The sequence below is a fragment of the Diorhabda sublineata genome, chromosome 5, assembly GCF_026230105.1.
Source record: "Diorhabda sublineata isolate icDioSubl1.1 chromosome 5, icDioSubl1.1, whole genome shotgun sequence".
In the NCBI taxonomy this organism is placed as follows: Eukaryota; Metazoa; Arthropoda; class Insecta; order Coleoptera; family Chrysomelidae; genus Diorhabda; species Diorhabda sublineata.
In genome coordinates this window covers 29,683,253-29,705,459 of record NC_079478.1, presented here as the reverse complement: position 1 = coordinate 29,705,459, position 22,207 = coordinate 29,683,253, and the positions used below count along the sequence as shown (strand labels likewise).

Genomic DNA, 22,207 nt, shown 5'->3' with positions numbered 1-22,207 from the left:
CACGTGTCAATACTTGGTAACTATGTGATATTCACGGATTTCATTGGTTTATTCAAGCATGAGTTATATAATCATAATTATGAGGATATATTCAATAGCATCATTTTATTGGACCATCATAACTTCTTTCGTATCAAAACGTGGCGTGAAATTCGATTTATAGCTCGATATGCCGATTTCAGCTGCAAATGAAAACATGAAATTTGAATATGATGATATTTTCCCTGATTATCGCAACTCATTTCGTTAACACAATCCATTTTGAAAAATTCCAATTCGCAAATATCAATAATATATGTCAATTGTACTAGAGCAGAAATATAATATTTACAGTTCGCCGTACGTCCAATTCTATTAGTACATAGCGTTAATGTCATTATCAGTCCTATGAATACTAATTGGCATTAATTTATCGTTGAAATAGGTGTAGCAAATGATTAAAAGTCCAACTTTGGTGATTTATTTTGGAGCGGATTGGTATAAATTGTGATATTTGGGTTGATACTAATAATACATTTCTTCAAATTCATTATAAAATTTCTACACAACAATTTTGCTAAATGCTCCTATTATTTTTAATATTATAAAGATGAATTTGTAGGAGTTTGATGAAAGAATTGGAATACATTATGAAAACAATTCAAAGCCAAATATTTTTAGATATATTTTCAGAATAAATAACCCTAAACATTGGCAAACTTCACTAATTGAAATCATTCAACCATAATTAGTCTGTTTATATATTCTCCGGGCACAAACATCAATAAAAAACATTATTTCTCTGATCTATATAATTACCAGGATTAAAGAAAATCGGAAAATTCAAAAGGTGTTATTTCTAAACAGATGTTTAAATGATATCTTTTAAGAATACTCCCAAGAGGAGTATCCAATCAAAACTGGATGAATGCTACACAAAACGAACTCACATGTATTTAATTATGGCAGGCGTATTTTAAAGTAATTAATGGTGAGAAGTTAGTTCTTCATAAGTGAGACAACTCATCACATACGGGGATACTAAAACTAGTCTAGACATCACGAGTAATTATCTCTAAAAAGGTACAAAGACTGGCTTGCATGTTTGTAACGCCAACAGCTTCACTAGAAGTGATTCTAAATCTTCCACCTCTCTATATGGTATTAGAAAGCATGGCAGATAATGATAAGAGAAGAAATTAAGAAGTGAAAACCATTTTTGAGATATCAAAAAATCAAGCTTTGATAGAAGCCTGTGCAACACATCAAGCATTTTTCGACCGGAAATATATGCAATTGAAAAATATGTCCAGTGAATCTAGAAAAGAATTATCGCTGATAAAACATCATTATCCCGTTCGTTATCCCACTAATTTGGGTATGTATGAGCAAGCTGAACAAGCTAGGCAAGAAAAATAAAAGAAATCTGCAATAAATTCCGGGAAACACCGGAGTAGAGGGGAACGAAATAGCTGACAGACTTGATTAAGTAGGAGAACACCTAAATCCTTTTGTGGTATCAACAACAACAACAATGAAAAAAGCGACGAAACCTCTAGTCACATTTTCTTGGAATTATTAGTTCAGCTGTGAATACTGAGATCCCAAGTATCGCAGCAAGAACATAGTTCTTCATATTTGATAAGTACCGGAATAGTTGACCAATATGTCTCTCTATGGAAGTTCATACTACTATCTTCTTCGTCTTTGGTGCATATGTAACCTTGTTATCATGAAAAGGTATTTTCTTACGCCTAGGTTTAATATATTTTAAAATTGTTTCTTTTCCTTTACTATTATTTTTTTCAAGCTATGTGTTGAACTTCAAGTGCGCTAAAAAGACATGACTGATCTACCACATGTGATCATTTTCTATAATATAAAATTTTTCTTCAAATTTGTATTGTTGCCACTATATTTTAATTTTTCAATTTTCTGAGACTCTGACCTAAGAGATTTTTCGATAGCTTCAGAAACTCTAATTCCTTTTCTTATTATTTCAAAAATATTCTTGGTTTTCAAATTTGTTATACGATAACATATTTAAACAAGTTCATACTTAGACCATTCAGTTACATAGACTGCTACTTAGACCGAAACAGTGGCAGATCATCTAAAACGACTAACATCAAAACCATCTTGCGAGCACTCAGAACAATTTTATCAAAATAGTTACTCTTAGGTTTGACGACAATTCTTTAATTTCAGCTAGTTAATGATTAAAGCGTCGAATAAGACTTTGAGTCAGTCTTAAAGATCAATTTAGAAGTACCAGTGATCCGAGGTTCAATTACATCATAGAGAAAGAAAATTTCATTTCAAATTGTATTAAATATTTTCAATTGTTGTGAACGAAAGTTATTTTAATAATTCACCAGAAAACTGACAACTATGCAACGTACTGAATAAGAAGACGTAAGAAACTATGTAATAATATGGAAAAATGAAAAAGGATCTTCTCACAAAATTAGTTACCAATAGAAAATTGTCGCTATTACATTTCGGATAATTGATTGACCCAACCAACAATTATGATATATGATCTTTCACATACTATAGACAGCTTTTGTTCTGTCATCTCCTTTCATATTCCTATTACAAATTTCGTTATATTAATTTATTGAATATTTATTTCAGGTTCGACTCCAGAGATAAATCTTTAGAACAAGGCAAACATTGGGCAGATGAAAGTGTTCTTGGTGGCAGAGGTTACTTCCGTTATCAAGATAAACCAGCTAAATTGACTCTCGAAACTGTTAAAGACAGCGATGGAGGTATTTATCACTGCAGAGTGGATTTCAAGCAGACTCCAACAAGAAACATAAAAGTTAATCTCACAATAATAAGTAAGTTATTTATTCTTCAACGGATTATTTCTCTAATAAGTAAGAACATTAATTTCTTCTGTAGTAATTTAGTTTCAACGGCAAATTTATCATGAGTTTAATCGTTGATCTCAGATTTTGGAACAAATACGAATTTCTCAAGATAGAACTCAGAACTTTTAACTGGATTATAATAATTATTTCGACTGATTTCCGTGTCCTAACTCTATGTATATACACTTTTCATATGAAAGCATTCAAATGTTGTTGTTATTATCAATAAACTTCTCTGTTATTACCAATAAACTGTTCCGGTATGCTACCCCAAATGGCTTGCAAGACATTATTTAGTTGTAACATTTGTGGAGGTAGCCGGAATCAATTTAATTGCTTGGAAATTTCAATGTAGCCGTTGCTAAATTATAGAGTTGGCGAAGCAATTTTTTGTTGATTTTGATTATACACACCGCAATAAAATTTCACTTTTAAATTTGTTCTTTTATTATGCTTTATCAATAAGTCATTATCTATGTTATTCAAAGAAGGTACATTCTTATATCAGCTAATCATCTAAATTCCATGATTCGATCCCAACTGAAAAGTTTGCATTTCTATTATCTTTGTATTTTCCATTCCACTCAACTCAATATTTATTCATACTATCATTTTTTTTAGTATAAAGGACTAGTATTCATCGAGTTTCATAACTCTGGCACTATTTTTTCTGTAACTATGTCACTCTGTTATTGAACATTTTTATAATTTTCATTAGAAAAACAGTATACAAACATTAATTTTCAAGCAATATCTCTCTCTACGTCAGTTATATTAAATAAATTCGCATCAAAGTGTAATTAATCCCAACCGTTTGATATACAGGGTGTTCCAAAAATATCTTTACAACTTCAAACATTCATAACTTCGAAAATAAACAAGATATTTATATTCTGTCTATTGCGCGTATTACTGCAACTAAGAAAGTTTTTTTTAGTACAACTCAATGCTGTAACATGTCGCCTATGATTGTACTAAAAACTTGTGTAATGCGGCGTTTCAAGTCATCAATGTCCTTAACTGGTATCCGGTAAACAATGTCCTTTAAAAAACCCCACAAGAAGAAGTCGAGGGGTGTTATGTCTGGAGACCTTGGTTGCCATGTTGTTGGGCCATCCCGTCCAATCCATCGATTGTATAAAGTTTCGTTGAAGTGTGTGAAGTGCTGTCAACCAGTGTAGTGGTGCACCATCCTGTTGGAAGTAAACAATTGACTGTAATTATTCCAAGGAAGAATTTATTAAGCATATCTATGTACACGCAGTCAGTAACTGTGGTTTCTTTGAAGAAGAAAGTACCAATGATTTTGTTGTGCCCACACCACACATTAATCTTTAGGATGTCTCGTTGAAGCTACTGCATGTGGGGTTTCAGAACCCCAAATTCGTACGTTGTGGCGGTTGATTGTACCAGACACATGGAACGTGGTCTCATCATTGAAACACACTTTTTTCAAGAAATCTTGGTTTTGGTCGATCTTTTGGTAATAGCGCCTGCCGCAGCTGTACATTATAGGCATACAGAGGCAAATGTTTATGACGAACCCTGTGGATTGTGGTTGTAGGCATTTGGAGTTGCCTTGAAGCCTGACGAATTGAAGTTTTCGAATTGTGCTGGAAAAGGCAAACGTTTAATAATCCTTCATGCAGGATCTGAGCATATTTCCACATTTAGAGATGCATTGCTAATCTTTGAAATTAAAAAAACTGGATATTATCATGGGTATATTGATGGATTGGTATTTGAAAACTGGTTTTATGAATTTCAAAAAAATTGCCAGACGGTGCTGTAATTGTAATGTAAAATGCATCTTACCACAGCCGTAGGGCAGAAAAGTAGGTTACAACGACATCTGCGTTAAAAGTAAGATAAGCAAAAATGGTAACAATCTGATTTTATATATAAAGCATCATAAAGATAAATTTAATTCATATGTTACTGATAAAAAAAAGTAATAAAATAGTACTGCTACCATATCATTGTTAACGGAACCCTATGAATTGATTTGGACTCAAGTAACAAATGTTACAGCCAAAAATACTACTTTTAAACTAAAATATGTAAGAATCTTCTAATACAAGCATTGGAGAATGTGACAAGCATTCACTGGCATAATTGCGTTGCATATGTCTTGATAGATGTAATATTCAAGCTAGATAGGATTGTGGATGATCTTATAGAGCTACTTTCTATAGTGATAACAGTGAGGCGGATTCTCAGTGAATAATTATATCTAACTTAGTAACTAAGTAAAAAGTTTGTTACAAATAATGTTTGATAGAAAATTATGCAAATATTTCCTTCAATAATTAAACTATTTTCAAACCACATTCGACTACTAAGTGCTGAAATTACTGTTTTCTGAATAAGGATTAACAATAACAATATTAACAATTAACAATAGGTTGTTTATTCAAGAACGGGACCTTTTTCATACCATTTGGAAATTTCTATGTAGGTGCCTCATCTTGCAATGAAATATTAAATTGATATTAATTTCTCATATAGCTCAATTTTTTTAAAAAAAAGTCTGCTCTCTGAATACTGCAATTTTTGTCTAATGTGATTTTTTTATTCTGATCTATTTATATTTGATAGATATAAAATTTGCTCAATAAATAAATACCTAACTTTTTAGAACTACCAAATTTGACCACTATTATAAACCTTATAAATGCAGTCTCTTAAAACAATTCCTTTCATTTTTTTGCGGTTTCAATAATGTGCATCCGCTCTTTTACCGTGTGTCGAATACGGTAGTTATTATTTAGTTTCTGAATCACTATTTCCAAACTGTATAATTTTTGTATGACTAGTATTTTATGTCATCGCTTCCAATCTTCCAAACTTTTTAAATGATTTCTATTGGGAAGAACAAGGAGTACACTATAGTTAATTGCGATAATATATGACTATCTCAAATTTCACAAGAATAAATCTTATCAACTTCATATATATACTTATAATTCCATAAAATGTGATAGCTTAAAACATCAGTTGACATTTTTAAGCTATCTAACCTTTTCTCCTTATACAAACCATTGAGGAGGCAAAAGTAACAATCCTTTTAGACTTACTCACCTTAATAATACTATCCTAGATATTTTCGTAAAACTTCATCTTTTGCTAGATAAAGAAGGGTGTTTCATACTATTTAACATAACTTATACATTTGGACTGAATTCTAGGCTAACATTTCGATTATGATGTAATAATGTAATGCAACCACCGCTTTATTTCCGTCTTTCCAATCTCCAGCTGTATTAGATTTCCCACATACCATTACTAATAACAAGAGCACCACGCGGTGTGCATTTGGTACTTCTTTTTGAATTCAAAATAAGCGAAGCATGTGGTACAAATGTTTTATGCCACTTTGTATACACTATGACTAACAGCTGCTCTTCCGACACTGTCTTTCGTAGACCTTTTGTTGTTAGTTCAAGGAATTTGAAGGATTTCAGAGATTACATGTACGTTAAGTCCATGTAGGTAATAAGTCGATCCCTCTCATGGTTTTGTTCTAGCAAATACATTGGTAATAATTTTCACTGTACCCTGGAAGTACCTGAAGTATTTGTTTTTGCATCCTTTTTTCTGGATTGTTGCTAAAAGAATTATTATCTGAGCACTATTTCACGACTGTCCATTTAAAGCTTTATGCTTGAAGCGCGATTTACATTCTATTTTATTCTGTTCAGATCTTCAGCAAATGCGCAATCCCCTATCAGCTGTTTATAACGTGGATGATAGTCAAATATGATTAATAATCTATTTTTTTTTCTTATTATTCCCATCTGAAAAATGTTTCCGTCATTTTCTCAACTATAAAATAAATAAAACTAGAATCATGCGGTGTTTACAGTTGTATATGCATTTCAATAGATTATGAACATTGTATTTGTGAGCCTAACAGAAAATAAATTTTAGCAGATCACGTTATTTTATGAACACTTCATGTATGCATTTTAATACTTATAATAAGTGATCTTAGAGAATTTTGGTGGTCTTTTTCCAACGATCTATCTGTTTTAAGCTACACTCACTAACTGGTCTTGTGAAATGAAGAGAGAGACGAATCATATTATTGGATCAAATGTCTCTTATTCGGAATATTAGTATTTAGAATATATTGTCCAATGACGCCACGAATTTTTTTGTAAGAATCTGGAATATCGTACTCCATTGAGAGTTCCGTTCTAGGATATGGTTCTTATAACTTTATTTCCTACAATCTCTGTTCAAAAATTTTGTGAGTGATACGTTGTTCCACCTAGTGAAAAACTTTTTTGACTGAATTTCCGAATATCGCCGTACATGAAGTAGTCGTACTATCACGTAAAGCTAAGATATAGGGGTGTCTTTCATTGGAATAGAAAAATAAGATGGGCTCCTTTTACAGATTTCACAGAAATCTCAAGATTATTAATTTGGATTTCGTCTGACACCTCGCATGGAAATTGCTTAAGCAGTGTGTTTGCTGCAGATTACCTATGTTAAACGTTCATGGAAATTTTAAGCCGGGTAAACTAGAATTGCATCTTAAGAAATAGGATATTCGTCAAATCCCTTCCATAAGTAACGCCGTTAATTTTGCATACATTCCAACGCAAACCCTATTAGAGCTTTCGCATTACCCACTTGTTCTGAAATTTGCATACTATGATGAAAATGTTTACTAAAGTAAATACGTATTTCTGATGAGTTAGAGGAACTCTAATAGAATTTTACGTCAACTTCATGATGTCGGTTGTTTCTCGCTCCCCGTTTTTAGATATATTCGTACAAAATCAACATCTAACAATTTTAATCTATTTATGAGTGAGCCGTCAACAGTTGCCGATAAATCTAATTGAGTTTGTCACTGTACAGTTACTTTTCAAGTTGGGGTTTCATTGAAGCTTCACATTTGAACTCAAGCTGCATTTTTCCATAGTCACAAAATGGGTTCATGTAGTTCAGAACCGGTTATTGCTATTATATATACTTTCACGATGATTTATTTATGTTATAATGCAAAAAAGACTTTCTCTCTCCAACTAATAATAAATACTAAAAATAATTGTGCACAGCATATTTCCTGTGTTATGTTAAAGTTTTCAAAGATGTAATTTATTTCAAGTGAGCTTTCATCCTTATCGATTTCCGTTTGTTGGAAAAAGGAGAAATAGTGCGTGAGTATATTCAGTATTTCCTGTCTAATGGAAAATATAAAAATGAAATACTTATATACTCGTAATTTAGTGTATTGTTCTATAGATAATACGAATTACATCCAGTTGAAATATATCAAATAACAGCCGTTAAAAATACAATGTATATTAGAAAGATGGAAAAAATTCACTTGATTTTTCTCAGTTGGAAACTAAGATTCGTCAATTGAATTCGTTAATATTAAGCTCAGTGAGAATAACTTATATATGCTGTAGTTAACCGTTTGATACTGGTCACATTGACATAACTTTAGAAGCAAGTAGTGCCTGATTTTTATTCAAGCTAATAGTTGTGGGTTAATTTCAAATGGAGTGGACTTTTCATTACCATAAAGGAAAGAAAGTTGTTACGGCTCACATAGAAATATGTGAAGTTTATGGTGCTGATTCCTAACAGAGCTCATGTGTTGGAATTGGTGTAAAAAATTCTATTTCGGAGATTTGTCCCTCAAAGATGAGCAACGTTCTGGTCGCCCTACTGAAGTTGATTCTGACCAATTCGAAGTCATAATTGAAGAGGATCGTCCTATAACTGTTCGAGAGGTTGAGAAGAAGCTACACGTGTCGCATACAACAATTTGAAAACACTTAAAATGTCTTGGACTAGTTAAGAAGCTTGATATTTGGGTACCTCATGAAATGAAAGAAATTCATTTACCACAAATAATCAACATTTGCGATATGAATCTCAAACGAAATGAAACCGACTCTTTCTTGAAAAGAATTATAACTGGTGATGATAAATGGGACTTGTATAGTAACATGGTTCGGAAAGAATCTTGGAACAAACACGATGAACCAGAACAAACCACATCGAGAACTTAAAGATAACAAAAAAAGCTCAAGCCGTTAGTTTGGTAGAATTACAAAGGTGTTGTGTTTTTTCAGCTACTTCCAAGGAACCAAACGATCAATTCTAATGTTTACTGTCAACAATTAGTGAAACTGGGTGGCGCAATCAAAGAACAACGTACAGAATTCTCAAATGGGAAAGGCCTCAAGGTCTCACACATCTTTGGCAACTCGTGCGAGACTTTTAGATCTTGGCTGGGAAGTGATGCCACATCCCCCATACAGCCCTTACCCGGCAATATCTGATTACCATTTATTTCGAATTTTGCAGAATAAAAGGTCATTGAGCAAAACGGAAAATATATAATTGATTGGAAATTATTCTTTATTAAAATATATTTTGTTTTATACCACAATACCGTATTTACTTTGTCGTTAATAATAATATGTCGAATATCGTAATGTTCGAAGAAATGAATAACGGACCTAATATTGGTCATACTCATTTAACAAGAATGAAGAACTTTGGCATTTTACAAATCACCATCAGCCAACTGGGTCGATACTAGTTTAAGTCTTATGATATTAGACAAATTACTTTTTACCTGAAGGCAGCTTAATACCCGTTCACAGGCCTTCCATGAAAGCTTGGAGAGCACTGGTTATATTTTTGTCTTGCCACATTTTTGGTACTGTATATCCTTTATTAATCTACGTCTCATAAAGATAAAAGATTTTCTTTTGCTCTGTTCTGTACTGCTTTATACTTATAAGTATTTTGGTCGCCAGCAAACAATTTCATTGCTTTCCAGTAAAAGTGCTTTACGCTTATGCTTTTCCCAGACAAAATTCATAATTCCCAAAGTAGTCCATAAAAGTTTTTTAGTTATCAACGGAAAACTGTCATTCTGGCCAAACTCCATTAAAATCTTATCTAGAGTGGGTATTTCTTTTTTAAAATAAAAAGAGTGAACTTTACTTCGAATTATAATTTGGTGTCTTCATCAAGGACTTTTACTGGTCTGCCTGGACTTTTCTTGGGAGGTTCCACTTGGCCTAGTATCTTTCTCCCCCGTAATAATTTAAAAACGGTGGACTTTCCAACTCCAGTCATTCGGGAACATCGCATCGGTCGACAGTTTCTTGTACAGTAAATTTCGGGTAATCGTATTTTATGCAATTTAAAATGATAAGTTTTTCATTCACTGATAGTGGAGAATTATTGGAACATCTTTTCGTTGGTGTAAATGTCGCCATTTCATCGCTATTCACGGCTTAACAGCACTATTGCCCTTACGGCGCATGGTTAAGCCGAATCTGAAATAGGGTTGGAATTGGGCAAAGGCACTAATAGAAGGTTAAACGGTACCTGTTAAACGCAAAACGTAACTGTAATCTAACTACCTAAGTATTTCAAGACCTACACCTATGGCCGACACCGAAATTGAGCCGAACTGGACGGAATTCTCCATTTTATTGCTCTATACATTTCTGAAATAGACTATAGAATGATAGAAATAGATCCGAAGGAATCTTTCAAAACACACGCGAATGAATTGGAGTTTATTTGATCAACTTTTGAACTTATTGAATCATTCAATAAGAAAACCAGTACATTGTATCTTAGAAACTAAAACGCCGTTGGTTCTACTAAATGATTTCAGATATTATTGTCAGAAACTTAGTCTCCATTTTTTCATTGAGAAAATCCACTAATAAATTATTCCCTAGGTTCTGCCAAATTTCAATTGTCATAACATTTCTTTATCAATCCGACTGTTTTATAAGTGGACATTCATGAGTACGAACATCAGCCTTTCTCTTAGAGAAGTCATTTTTCAAGTTATTCGATATACAATTATCAAATTACCATGTGGAAGTACAAACTACACTGGAAAAGTGGAAATTTCTGATGTTCATGACATTCAGGGAGTAAAAAGTAGGGAGTTGATTAACTTCGATATCAAAAGCCCGTACGAGCGGAGTCATGTGCAATATCACCGTTTCTCATCAAGTTAACTGGCTTTTATATTTATGAACGTCTAGAGCGTGTCATGTTCGCGTTCATTCTGTGAACCACTTGAAGGTAATAATGAACGTTACAATATGTCAAAGTGACTTTTCACTTGTTCGAACATACTTGAAAAAATTCGTCTACAACCATCACATAATATTTGAATAAGCAAGACAATATTGATAAGCAATGAAGGGATTGAAGGAATTATATTCCATCGTCAAAAGTCAAGTCATAATTGAATCATAAGGCATTATTTTGGCGCAAGTACTATCCGAGGATGCTGTAGCAACTCGTTTTTATGGATTCTTACGAAATCAGTAGAGGATAATTTTCATTGCAACCATGATAAATGCACTTATAGTTGGCATAATTGAGTTAGCTGCTATGGGCAAACAAAATTGTTGTATTTCTATTAAAAGATCCTTACTCCACACGGTTACATCGATAACAATATAAATAACAAGGAGAAGAACAATTATGAGAGTAATTAACAAGAATAACTGTAGCACAGAGAATGTTGATAATATCACAAGCACTACTACAAAAGGAAGTACTACTTATAAAATGACAGATCCACCTGTGATTTTCAATAACTATAATAATATTACTATTAAGTATATTTATCTTGTTCACATTTTTTTCCAGATGTTTGTAGATATAGTGTTCCATTCGCAAGTAATAGTTATTACTAGCTTAATGAATAATGTACTATTATTATGCTCTTGGGAGCCCAGGTAATGATCGCTTATCAGTTCACTAACATATTTTAGTACCTTTAGTACCTCATTTTCCATTTTCCTTATTATATACATTGGGAAAATGAAGTTTCAGGCGCTGTTAATCGCTGACTATTCCTATTGGAATGGTAAGCGCTTAATCAAGAGCTCTTTGACTCAATTCTTTTGGTGAATCAATCTACGTTCTAACTAAAGCTTTGTTGTTTTCTGTTTCCTGAATTTTTTGGTTTTTTATGCTATTCGTGAACAGCAGATCATAAAAGCTAAACATTGAATACTGGAAGATATCTACAGACGAAGACATCGATCGGCTTTGAGAAGAAGAAAACCCACAAAAAAAGAAAAGCGCCGAATTAATTAAGGGATTTTGGAAAGAGGACTTGATACAGAGAGAGGGAGGCTAGATATCTAGTATCAAGAGTTGTAGAAGGTTGTAAAATCATTTTAGATTTTCCTACAATGAAATTGATTATTTCAAAATGAATTGAGGCTTGATTAGAATGTAATCAATAGATATAATATGTTTTTCTGTTGACTCAGCAAGACGTTTTTTTACTTTGCGCAAACTGCTGAACTTAATAAACAATTTCACGTCACTTGACAATGGCAATGTCAATCTCGACACCAAAATTACAAACTATAACACAATGATCACTACCCTACTTATTCTTGCTAAAAAGTACCACTAACAAACAATTTTAATTGAAATTTTTAATAATAAAATGAAATAATGAACAAAAATGACATCTATCATCTCTCAATCATTTATGATTGGATAAAAATTAATAAGAATGCGATATAATTTTCAAATTCAATTCATCCGCGCCTTTGTATAAATATTTTGTGATATTGTCAACATGTGCGCAAACAAAGTCCCATTTTCTCTTCAACATTGAAGAATTTTTTACACAGTCGTGATAACATGATGAAACACTTGAAACAAAATAAATCAGTAGATAATGGTCAAACTTAAGCAACTGAAGAGAACGGTTGCACTTATATACCTTGAACAATCCATTTGAACAGAATGATTATTAAGTGCAAACTTATATTACACACTGTATACTTGAAAAGATCTATTTATAACTGGATGAATAGAATTGAATGTTAGGTACTGCTGTTGTTAATCCAGGTATTTATCTTTGACCTATTTTATTTGTTATATTACTACAAAAATCGAATTTTATTACTAATTTCAAATCATTAGCAAGTGACATTTCAAATAGCATTGTTTTATTTGCAAATGCACCGTATTTTGCCATATCACCTGTTATAGCATTTGTCCCTTTCAGTTTTAGAGATGCTTTTCTGAAACTCTAACCGGATCTGCTGTTCCATCTTCGTAGCAGTAGAACTTTCGGTTACCAAAAGAAAAAGTTAGAATTGAATAATAAAGGTAATTTTCTGGCTACGCCGTTTTTAATCCCAAACTTTTGAACTTCTAAATGAAATGGAGTGTCACTTTGTTTATGGTGAATTCGTTGAAAACAGAGTCAACTGACAAGACTGGAATATAATATTAACTTTTAATAGAGAACTCGAAATAGAAAATTATTTGTCACGGAATGAAATATCCGGTTTAAGTCCTTCCTGAGAATCTTGTAGACATAAATTTGAAATTTGTATTTCAAACTGAAAAGGTGAAATAATTCAAATTTTTTCTTCTGTGTCTCTTTCAATATTTCAAATTTATTTTCAAACTGAAAGGAAATTAGAAAAATCTTTCTTTCGTTTTCTGAGAGCAACGATGAGTTCATTGAAAACAAATCACTCGGAATGCTATAAACGTATGGATATTTTATTTTTGTGCAAGGTAAATGCACTAGTTTCTATTGCCTACACTTTTCATGGAACGACAAAATTGATATATAATCCTGGTTATCTTGAGCCGAAAACGATTGAAACTTTCTGATGTAATCACATTGACACTAATAATGGGGAGCCGTCAACAGTCCCAATTGCTTGAGTTACTCCTTTGTTCCCCTTGAATTCCTTCGCCTCTGCCACGGAGGCTTTTCAAGAATTCAAGAATTCTCCAACGTAATTGGCTTGAAAGCAAGGCTTTTCAACTGGGATTGTAATCCTTTTGTTATTAAGAAGTTATAGCTGCAAATTTTATGCAGTATCATCGTCGCCTAACTTAGAGGTTTTATCTCAATTAGCAAGTTTTCTTGCTTTCTCTGCATCAATACAACTGGATACATGTTCCTGTGTCGTAAAAAATTTTAATGACAACTCCTCTTAGCATGGAAATGTAGGTAAGTTATACCCCCTTTTAGCCAGCCACCTTATTAAGTGCCTTGTATCATTCCAGAATCAGCTTTGTTTCGGTGGCTATTTTTTCAGTACAATTACTGCCACTTTACTTTCTGTGCGAACGTGCAGCTCTATTTACATAACAGAAACATATCATCCTCTTTGTTCGCTAGCTCGTCTTTTTTAATCCATCCGTGTTACCATTGTTCTCATTGCGATCTCACTCCTTTCTGATGGAAATCTTGACCTTGAATATTCTGTCAAGAAGGTACGTAAGTTTGACTTTATCAGAAAGTATCTTAAGGATATCGCTTCGATTTCTTGCGCCCCGGGCGTACTTGGTATTGAGTTGTCAGTCTGCATGCTGCTGTTAATATGCCATGGCCCAATACTCAGAGCTTCTAGAGCAGCCGTCGTTGTTAAACTATTGCCTCCATATTTGGCAAGCCACCATAGCTTCTTCCGACTGTCATCATCTAATAGTCCAGAGAAGTGTATTTTTAGGAGCAGTTGATCATAATTGTTAGCATGTTTAGTTGAGTATCGGTAAAAGGCCCATGGGAGATGATGAAAAATTCTCCATATTGTACTCCATTACCTTAATTTCCTCCACTGGTTCTTCTACAATCATGATATGATCGATGATCTGTTGAAAATACATAAATCAACGGATGTATAGATAAAAAATGTCAAATTTCGATTCACAATGAAATGATCTTAGAGACATTTTTTTAATTATTTTTCGTATCAATCAGAACATTCATATTTGAAAAAAAGTCTCATTCCACTAAAATCAAACATTTCAATAATTTTTAGGATGCAACTCGAGAATATTTTCCAATATTGGGATTAAGAAAAAAGCAGACATGTTGAATAAAATATTCATTTTTAATAAATTGTCTAGAAAATTTAGTATGTAACTCATGAGACTTTATAGATTCCATCGAAAAACTTGATTAAAAAAAATATGAAAATTAAATAATAAATAGATTTCCACAAAACTCTGGCACTGGTAACAATTGCAGTAATAACAAAACAATTCAGTAAATCGGAAATTGGCAAAAATAGTTTCTATCTGATTTATCATCAAAAAATTGTTACCGGCGATGATAATCCTTGTGCTGATCTCAATCACTCATCAATTTTTTTCGGATGCAGCAATCACATTAATGTAACAAACAATTTGTTGCAGTTGTTAAATAAAACTACTCACTACGTCTAAACCTCACACACCTTTTAAACATAGATAACCGACAAACTCTAGATCTATTAATAAATTTTATCAAGGATATTGAAATTGATATCTAAGTAGTATCATTGAAAAATTCTGTGGCTTAAGCCATTTTATTTCATACACACACATCAAAAAACTAGAAGATGATTGAACCATATCAATTAATATATAATCAACTAAACTGCACTAATCTCTATGACATATCACCATCTTGTAATTTTGATTATAACCGTCGACATCATCGACACATCCAAGGATATGTAAATAATTGAAACCGTGAAAAAGATGTATTTAGACTACAGGAGTATTCTATAAAATAAATGTTCTTGTTTTATCATTGATAATGCATATGAAGTATTTAATGATGTGAATATCTTAATTACTTTTTTCTAAAGCGGCTTTGGGACATAGCCCTGCCTAAATGCCCACATGCAATCATTTACGACTTCGTACCGAACCAGGTAGATCAGAGAATTGAGAAGACTAAACAAAAATATTTTTTATGTTGATAAATTAAGGAGATTTTGTAAAATATGTTTGGCAAGATGAACTGATTACAAGAGAAGGTTAATTGTTTCTTTTGATGGGTTAAGGAAATTATTTTAAATACATAAAGGGACCAGAAGTAATATCCCTTTCTTCAATTGAATCGAAATGAATAAATTTTCAGTTCTTGATATATCTTCAATAATGTATCGTTATCAACAATATTCAGCCATTTCGTTTACATTGGAATCAACGAAAATCTAAGACTATATCGGATGATATCCGGCGAATATTGTGGACGAAGCATCCCACCTCAAATCCTGGATTTTTTCCGTAATTCGTCTTATACATCACTGTGCAATGTGGTATTACAGGTTTACGCTTTTTCTGTTACAATTAAGATTGGATAACTAGATCCAATTGTTCACAATGAAGATACAGGTGTCAGCACTGAAATGAATAATTCTATCGAATACAGAAGTGCAGTACTTTGTAGTGAATCATCTGACCAATCCCTGTTGCATTTTGGATTATCATTTAGGAACAATTTTTCGTATTCAGTAATCAGGAGATCAAAAAAAGATTTTTTGTATTGCTATTGAAGTGATACATTGCATGTGATGGATAGGTTAGTTTTCAACCCTTCTCACAGATTAGGAGAGACCCAATTACCCACTTTGATTAATTTTTCAACCTGCTCAAATGTTCTTGAATTATCAACCCAGCACACAATACTGGTAATGTTATTATATTAGATTCACTACAAGTTTTAAAGAAGTCTCTTATTTCAGTGGGTTTTTGAAACTGAATAAGTCACATTAACATCTTTGACACACACACATACACAGTGAGTTGTGAAATGACAATCAGATTTCCACATGCACTGAACTGACATTACTATAGACCCTGTAGTTAAGATCGCTGTTGCATTTCTTATACTTTGGAGGAGATAAAAGATTTCTTGATGATAGACGCCTGTTAGAATTTGCTTGAAATTTTATCTCGAAGTAATGATCGCTAATGTTTTTTCACTTTTTTCTTCTCTATATATAATACTCATATTCATATTTTCATAGATTTTATGGTCCTATTTGAGCGATTTGTTCCCCTATTACGTAATTTAATTTAATGTATTGCATTATAAAACAATTTGGAAACAGTATTACATGTTTCCCTGTAATTTTTCACAAAAATGTACAAAACCGAATCAAGAAATTCATTCTCTGTAGGTTTAATTGCTTTTCATAAATTAAGCTCCGTACGAACCGGAGTGCAAACTAGGCCAACATGAATATATATGATGACACATGTTAAGTTTGCCTTTTGGCAAGATACAGTACAGCTCTATAGGGTTTAATATAAAATTTTAATGCTAAAATTTGCATAAAATCATAATATGGTTGCTCTTCAAATTACTATGAAATAATTTTGCAATTCATTAGAAATTTCACAATGTGAAATTTATTACAAATAAGGGAAATATACAGTATATACGTAACGATATTAATTGTTAGAATTGCCAGCGAGCGAAAAGTAACTGAATAAGCCGATTATCTGACTATGTGCTAGAAATTTCTCGTGGAAAATTATTAAAAAAATTATCTTGCAATAAATAAAAAAAAGTTTTATTTGACTAAGCACGCTAAAGCCTTGAGTATTGGAGAATTTCTTCTTTCTACTTTATTGTATTTCCGATTGAAAGGATTCGTAAATAAACTTATATACAAAAAATGTTGAAAGCTACTAAAATATTAACATGTAAGTCAGTCATTTAATACTTATACATTCTTCTCTTTAGTTTTATTGAGTATCAAAACGTGTTTTTCATTTTTCTAACTATAATTTATTAGCTTTATTGCTTCAAAAAAGTGATCCCGTCTCTATTATACATAGAAAACTGAAAAATATTTGAATTTGCTCAGTTCACTTTTTTTAAGATTTTGTCCCAACATTGTATTAAAATTTTATACGAATATGTATTGGAAGCTGATACATCCAATAAATTCATATTTATGTCTGACTCTCATAGAGGACGCTAATTACACGGTTCGTGCCAAGTGGTTTTCAACATTACTTTTTCAATATTAGATTTATTTTCAAGTGAACACAATTTAAAATCAAAATATTCCGAAAACGGTACAAAGTATCGAGTTTTATCAATAGTACCTTTTTGATTTGAAATTAAATGATAATTGGGTTAAATATTTACGTTTCCGATATAGTAGACTGAACTTCGGAAGTTCAATCTGATGACCATGTTTAGAGCAACAATACTGTCGTCGATTCCCAATAAGTAAAAATAAAGAAAATTTCACATCTATTAGACATTTGGGACTGCTCGAAATCGAATTTAAAATTTCTGTTAAATGTAACAAATTTAATTATAGAAAATTGATTTGCCTAGAAGGGCAGCTTATTAGAGATGAAGAGAATTCATTATATAAATTCATTCATTCAGAGAATTCATATTATAAATGTAGAACTAGTTTGACATGCTGATAAGTTTTTCAAAAACGTTACTGCTCGAATTATTAAAGATTAAAATCAACTTCTTCATTATATTCTGTGAATATCCACTTAAATTCTAGTATTCATGTATCAAACAACATCCATTTCCTTCTTTTCCTCGTATGTCCTTAAAAAATTTATTTTCATAATTTTTTTATGTTGAGTGAAAAGTTTGTTATCCGTTCTCTGTAGTTAAAATGAGTCGGAAACTTGTGGGATTTGGATTAAGCTAACACTAAAATACTACAAAACTCCCTCAGGCCATAAATATAACATGATACACAAATTTTATGTATATTGAAATATTTGAGATTATAAACGCGCTTGGTGTCCTTTGACCTGTAATTTAAATATGCATAATACCCAAAAACCTTAATGAAATTGAAAATGGCTAACGTAAGACAAAGAAGACAAAAATTGTACAAAAAATTTCCACAAGTTTCTCATATAGATACCTACTGATATTACATCACGTTCTAATTAGAAAAAGCTACCATAAAAAAATAAATTAACAATATCATATGATTATACCCTGGGATAAAACTTCCCAATATCTTCTACACGGCATGGGTATCAACAATTCCTGAAAGACGTATGTTCGTTTGCATCGTCTATTCAATTTTATGCTGTCAAAATGTAAAGAAAGATGAATCAACGAATTAGCGTCAATTTTCGTTTTAATCGTAGAGAATATATGTAGATCATGATTGATAATACACCACTATAACAAGTGAATAGATTCGGAGTTGCTTCAATGCCCCTGCACATATATCTCATGTTGTGCAAAAATATTCAATAGTCATACAACATGGCCAGCCTTTGTACAGTCCAGATGTAGCTTCTTCCCATTTTTATAGATCAGAAGTGTCTCTCAAAGGACATCGTTTCTATGACAAAAAGACAGTTGGAACTAATACGACGAATTATGTAACTATGCTGATATGAAATGAAAGGGCCACAATTTCTCACGATATTTATTAACAGATTTGAGTAATAATAATAATATTGAAAGGTTATAGTTCATTCTTGGGCATACACTGAATCCGTATATAAAAATAAGTGAAAATGTTTTTAAAGTACAATTTATAATACAGATAACAATGATGTGGTGATACGTCTTAGGTACTAGTCATCGAACTATTCTCCTCGTCAAAAGAGGGCGATAAAAAACACAATTGTGATACTTTCCCATAAATGTTAATAGTGAATGGATGACTGTTAATTTCATGCACCGCAATATTTTAATATGTTCAACTAAATTTGTGGTGATCATATTGGATGTACAATGATGATGGATATATACATAAAATTGTCTTTACTCATCAAAACTAATAATATTTTGGATCATCGGATCATCATCAACGGAAAGGGATAAACTGCAAATGTTAAATTGAATTTGACTAATTTGAAATTTTCAAATTGAACTCAGACCGTCATAGCCTCGTCAGCGATGGTCAATGGTACAGGAACCAAAAATTTGTAAAATTACATAATAGCTATTACAACAAGGACTATCATAAAACCATTATAAAACAAAAATTATAATGGATTATAATTTATACTACAGATTGGTGGCTTTGAGGAACTTTGTGGGGCAAATGAAGGTTTCTTTGAGTTACGCTTCGAATTAAATTGATAGTATTGTCTATAGTCGTTGAAAATGTACTTGATGGACAAAAGACCGTAGCAAAATGAATATCCAAAGCTAAATGCTGTTACATCTAATGAATTGCAGTCTTAAATCTCCACATTTAGCATTTATCAACACATTTTTTTGGTTTCTTCTCAAAATGTTTGAGACTAGACTGAAGCCTTTTTTTGTAGGTATGCTGCAGACCTACTCCTCTTACAGTATCACATTTGCTTCTTTCATCTGTTTTATTATACAGAATTATTAACCATGGAGGAGAAAACACGAACATATGAAAGATTCTTTTTAAAGCTTAGTTTTATTCTAAAGTTTAGAACATTTTTATTTTCAAAACTATAGAATTTTTCTTTCTTAGATCTTTTATATGTTTGCGTTAAAAAGTTTTGATTAAAGGGCTCTTTTGTTTTAAAATTAGTTTTTTTCAATAATTTTCGAAAGGTAGATTTAAATTTGACGCTACGACTACTTTCAGTCGTTATCAAAATTTGATATTGACACTGAAAATTTGCTTATTTATATTAATCAATAGATCGATCACCCATATCATGAATATCATAATAAAAATAAAATCAAAATAAAAATTTATTTTTGCCTTAGTTCTTTATATTAAAAATATGTAGCATTCATCAATTGAATTATTTGTAGTTGTATTAGAATTCTCGAAATAGAGGTATAAATTTCCCTCAAATTATTTAGGTTTTCGTTCTTATGAATGTGAACCATTTCTAAAAATTCTGTTTTTCGTGTATCAGTTTTTGTTCCAAGAATTTTTGTAGATTTATAATTGGATAATTAGTATAAGGCACTTGATATAAAATATTACTTCATTTGTTTTATAACAGGAGAGATCCAAGACGATTTAAAAACATAAAATATAGACTTTAGATGATTTTCTTTTTGCTTAGAGTGTGAATATTTAATCTATATCGCAAAATTATATTAGATGGAAACAACAAAATTGTTCCTTCATTCCATTAATTATGAAACCTCTCATATATTTATAAGACGAATATCTTGAAATGCGTGCGTGTTCCAAAAGTTAACAAGAATATTTGTAATAATCACTATATTTGAGCTCTATATCATTCTCCATTGTTTGAGTAGTTGCTAACAAAGAGAGTACAACTTCCTGGTTTAATAGAACAGAGTAAAAGCCCCGTTCGTACTTTGATGATCCGGCGTCGCAAAACGGTCCTGTGTCTATGGTCCTGAGTCCTGAATCGTTGAAAACGTTCGCTGAAATTTATCTCGGTATTAATTCTGATTTACGCGAATTGCTGAAACTCGCTTGGTTCCAGACCATTTCTCATCTCGATCTGGCAATTTGTCGCCCCTTCTAACGAATTTTAGCTAAAATTTTAGTACGCTTGTTTATCAGCAATTCAAACAAATTTATAATTCGCTCAAATAGAGCGGGATTTTTTTCAAATTACGTTCACCGGTTGATTTGCGATATTTTCTTTATGTTATTACGACTATATACTTATAATTATTACTGCTAACAATTTTCGATATAATCTTAGAAAATAGTGTTATAGAATTGAATGACGATTCGCTCATTTTGTTGGTGGTGCGTATCCTCTAAGTTACAAATCAGTATACATTTTTGTCTTATATCTAGAACTTTTAAATAACTGTTCAATGGTTTTATTTTCAACGTTTTACATTTCCCGGTAATAATTAATTTAATTTGCTATTGTATATGTTAAATACTATTTGTACTCAATATTTGATGCCAATATTACATTTTTACATCAGATAAATCTAGTTTAAGTTCCTAGAACAGAAATTAGAGTTTACTTACGACAATGCTTGGCTCATCGATTAGTTTGAATTAAGTTCTAGCCCTTTGAGATACAAATTACAATATCTCTTGAAAATAAAAAAAAAATATGTCCGGAATATTGCACTCCTATATTCAAAATCATAAATATGATACTACTAGTTGTCATTCAACTAATCATCATAAGTTTGAAAACCTGTTGTGAATCTCTGATATCGATTTGTCAAAGCCAACTTTCAATTGGGAGCTCCTAACTCACAAATATCTTTTATAATTCCTTCATTCCAACTTAGTTTCTGCGTGCTTGTTTTTCGCTGTCTATTAGTTAAGAAGTTATAGTCCTTTTCTCTAGTTCCATGTGTTCTGTCGTACTTTAATGGTTATCCCATTTTATGCTTGATACTGTTATCGATACAATACAAAATTTAATCTACGACGCCATAATACACTGTCACATGTGACACCAAACCTCAGTCACATAAGCTTTCGTTCGAAAATCAATAGAAGGTTTCCATTCGTTTATCTCAATTTATTGCGATTTTTAATACATGTATAAGAATAGTAGTTATCAGTGATTCATTGAGCACATGCTTAGCTTCATGCGGAAGTTACCTATTTTTGAAGTGTTATAAGTCGTAGTAAGGTTAAAGTTTCCCAAAAATATTCTTGTCT

General features: G+C 31.8%; 1 protein-coding gene across 1 annotated transcript in view; it reads left to right on the top strand.

Annotated features, from left to right (window-relative positions):
- LOC130444711 (lachesin-like) overlaps window positions 1-22,207 on the top strand; it is a 493,082-nt gene that overhangs the window by 448,739 nt on the left and 22,136 nt on the right. The window contains exon 3 of the mRNA XM_056779987.1: window positions 2,617-2,825. Coding sequence (XP_056635965.1) covers window positions 2,617-2,825 — 209 coding nt within the window. The remainder of the gene's footprint in view (window positions 1-2,616; window positions 2,826-22,207) is intronic.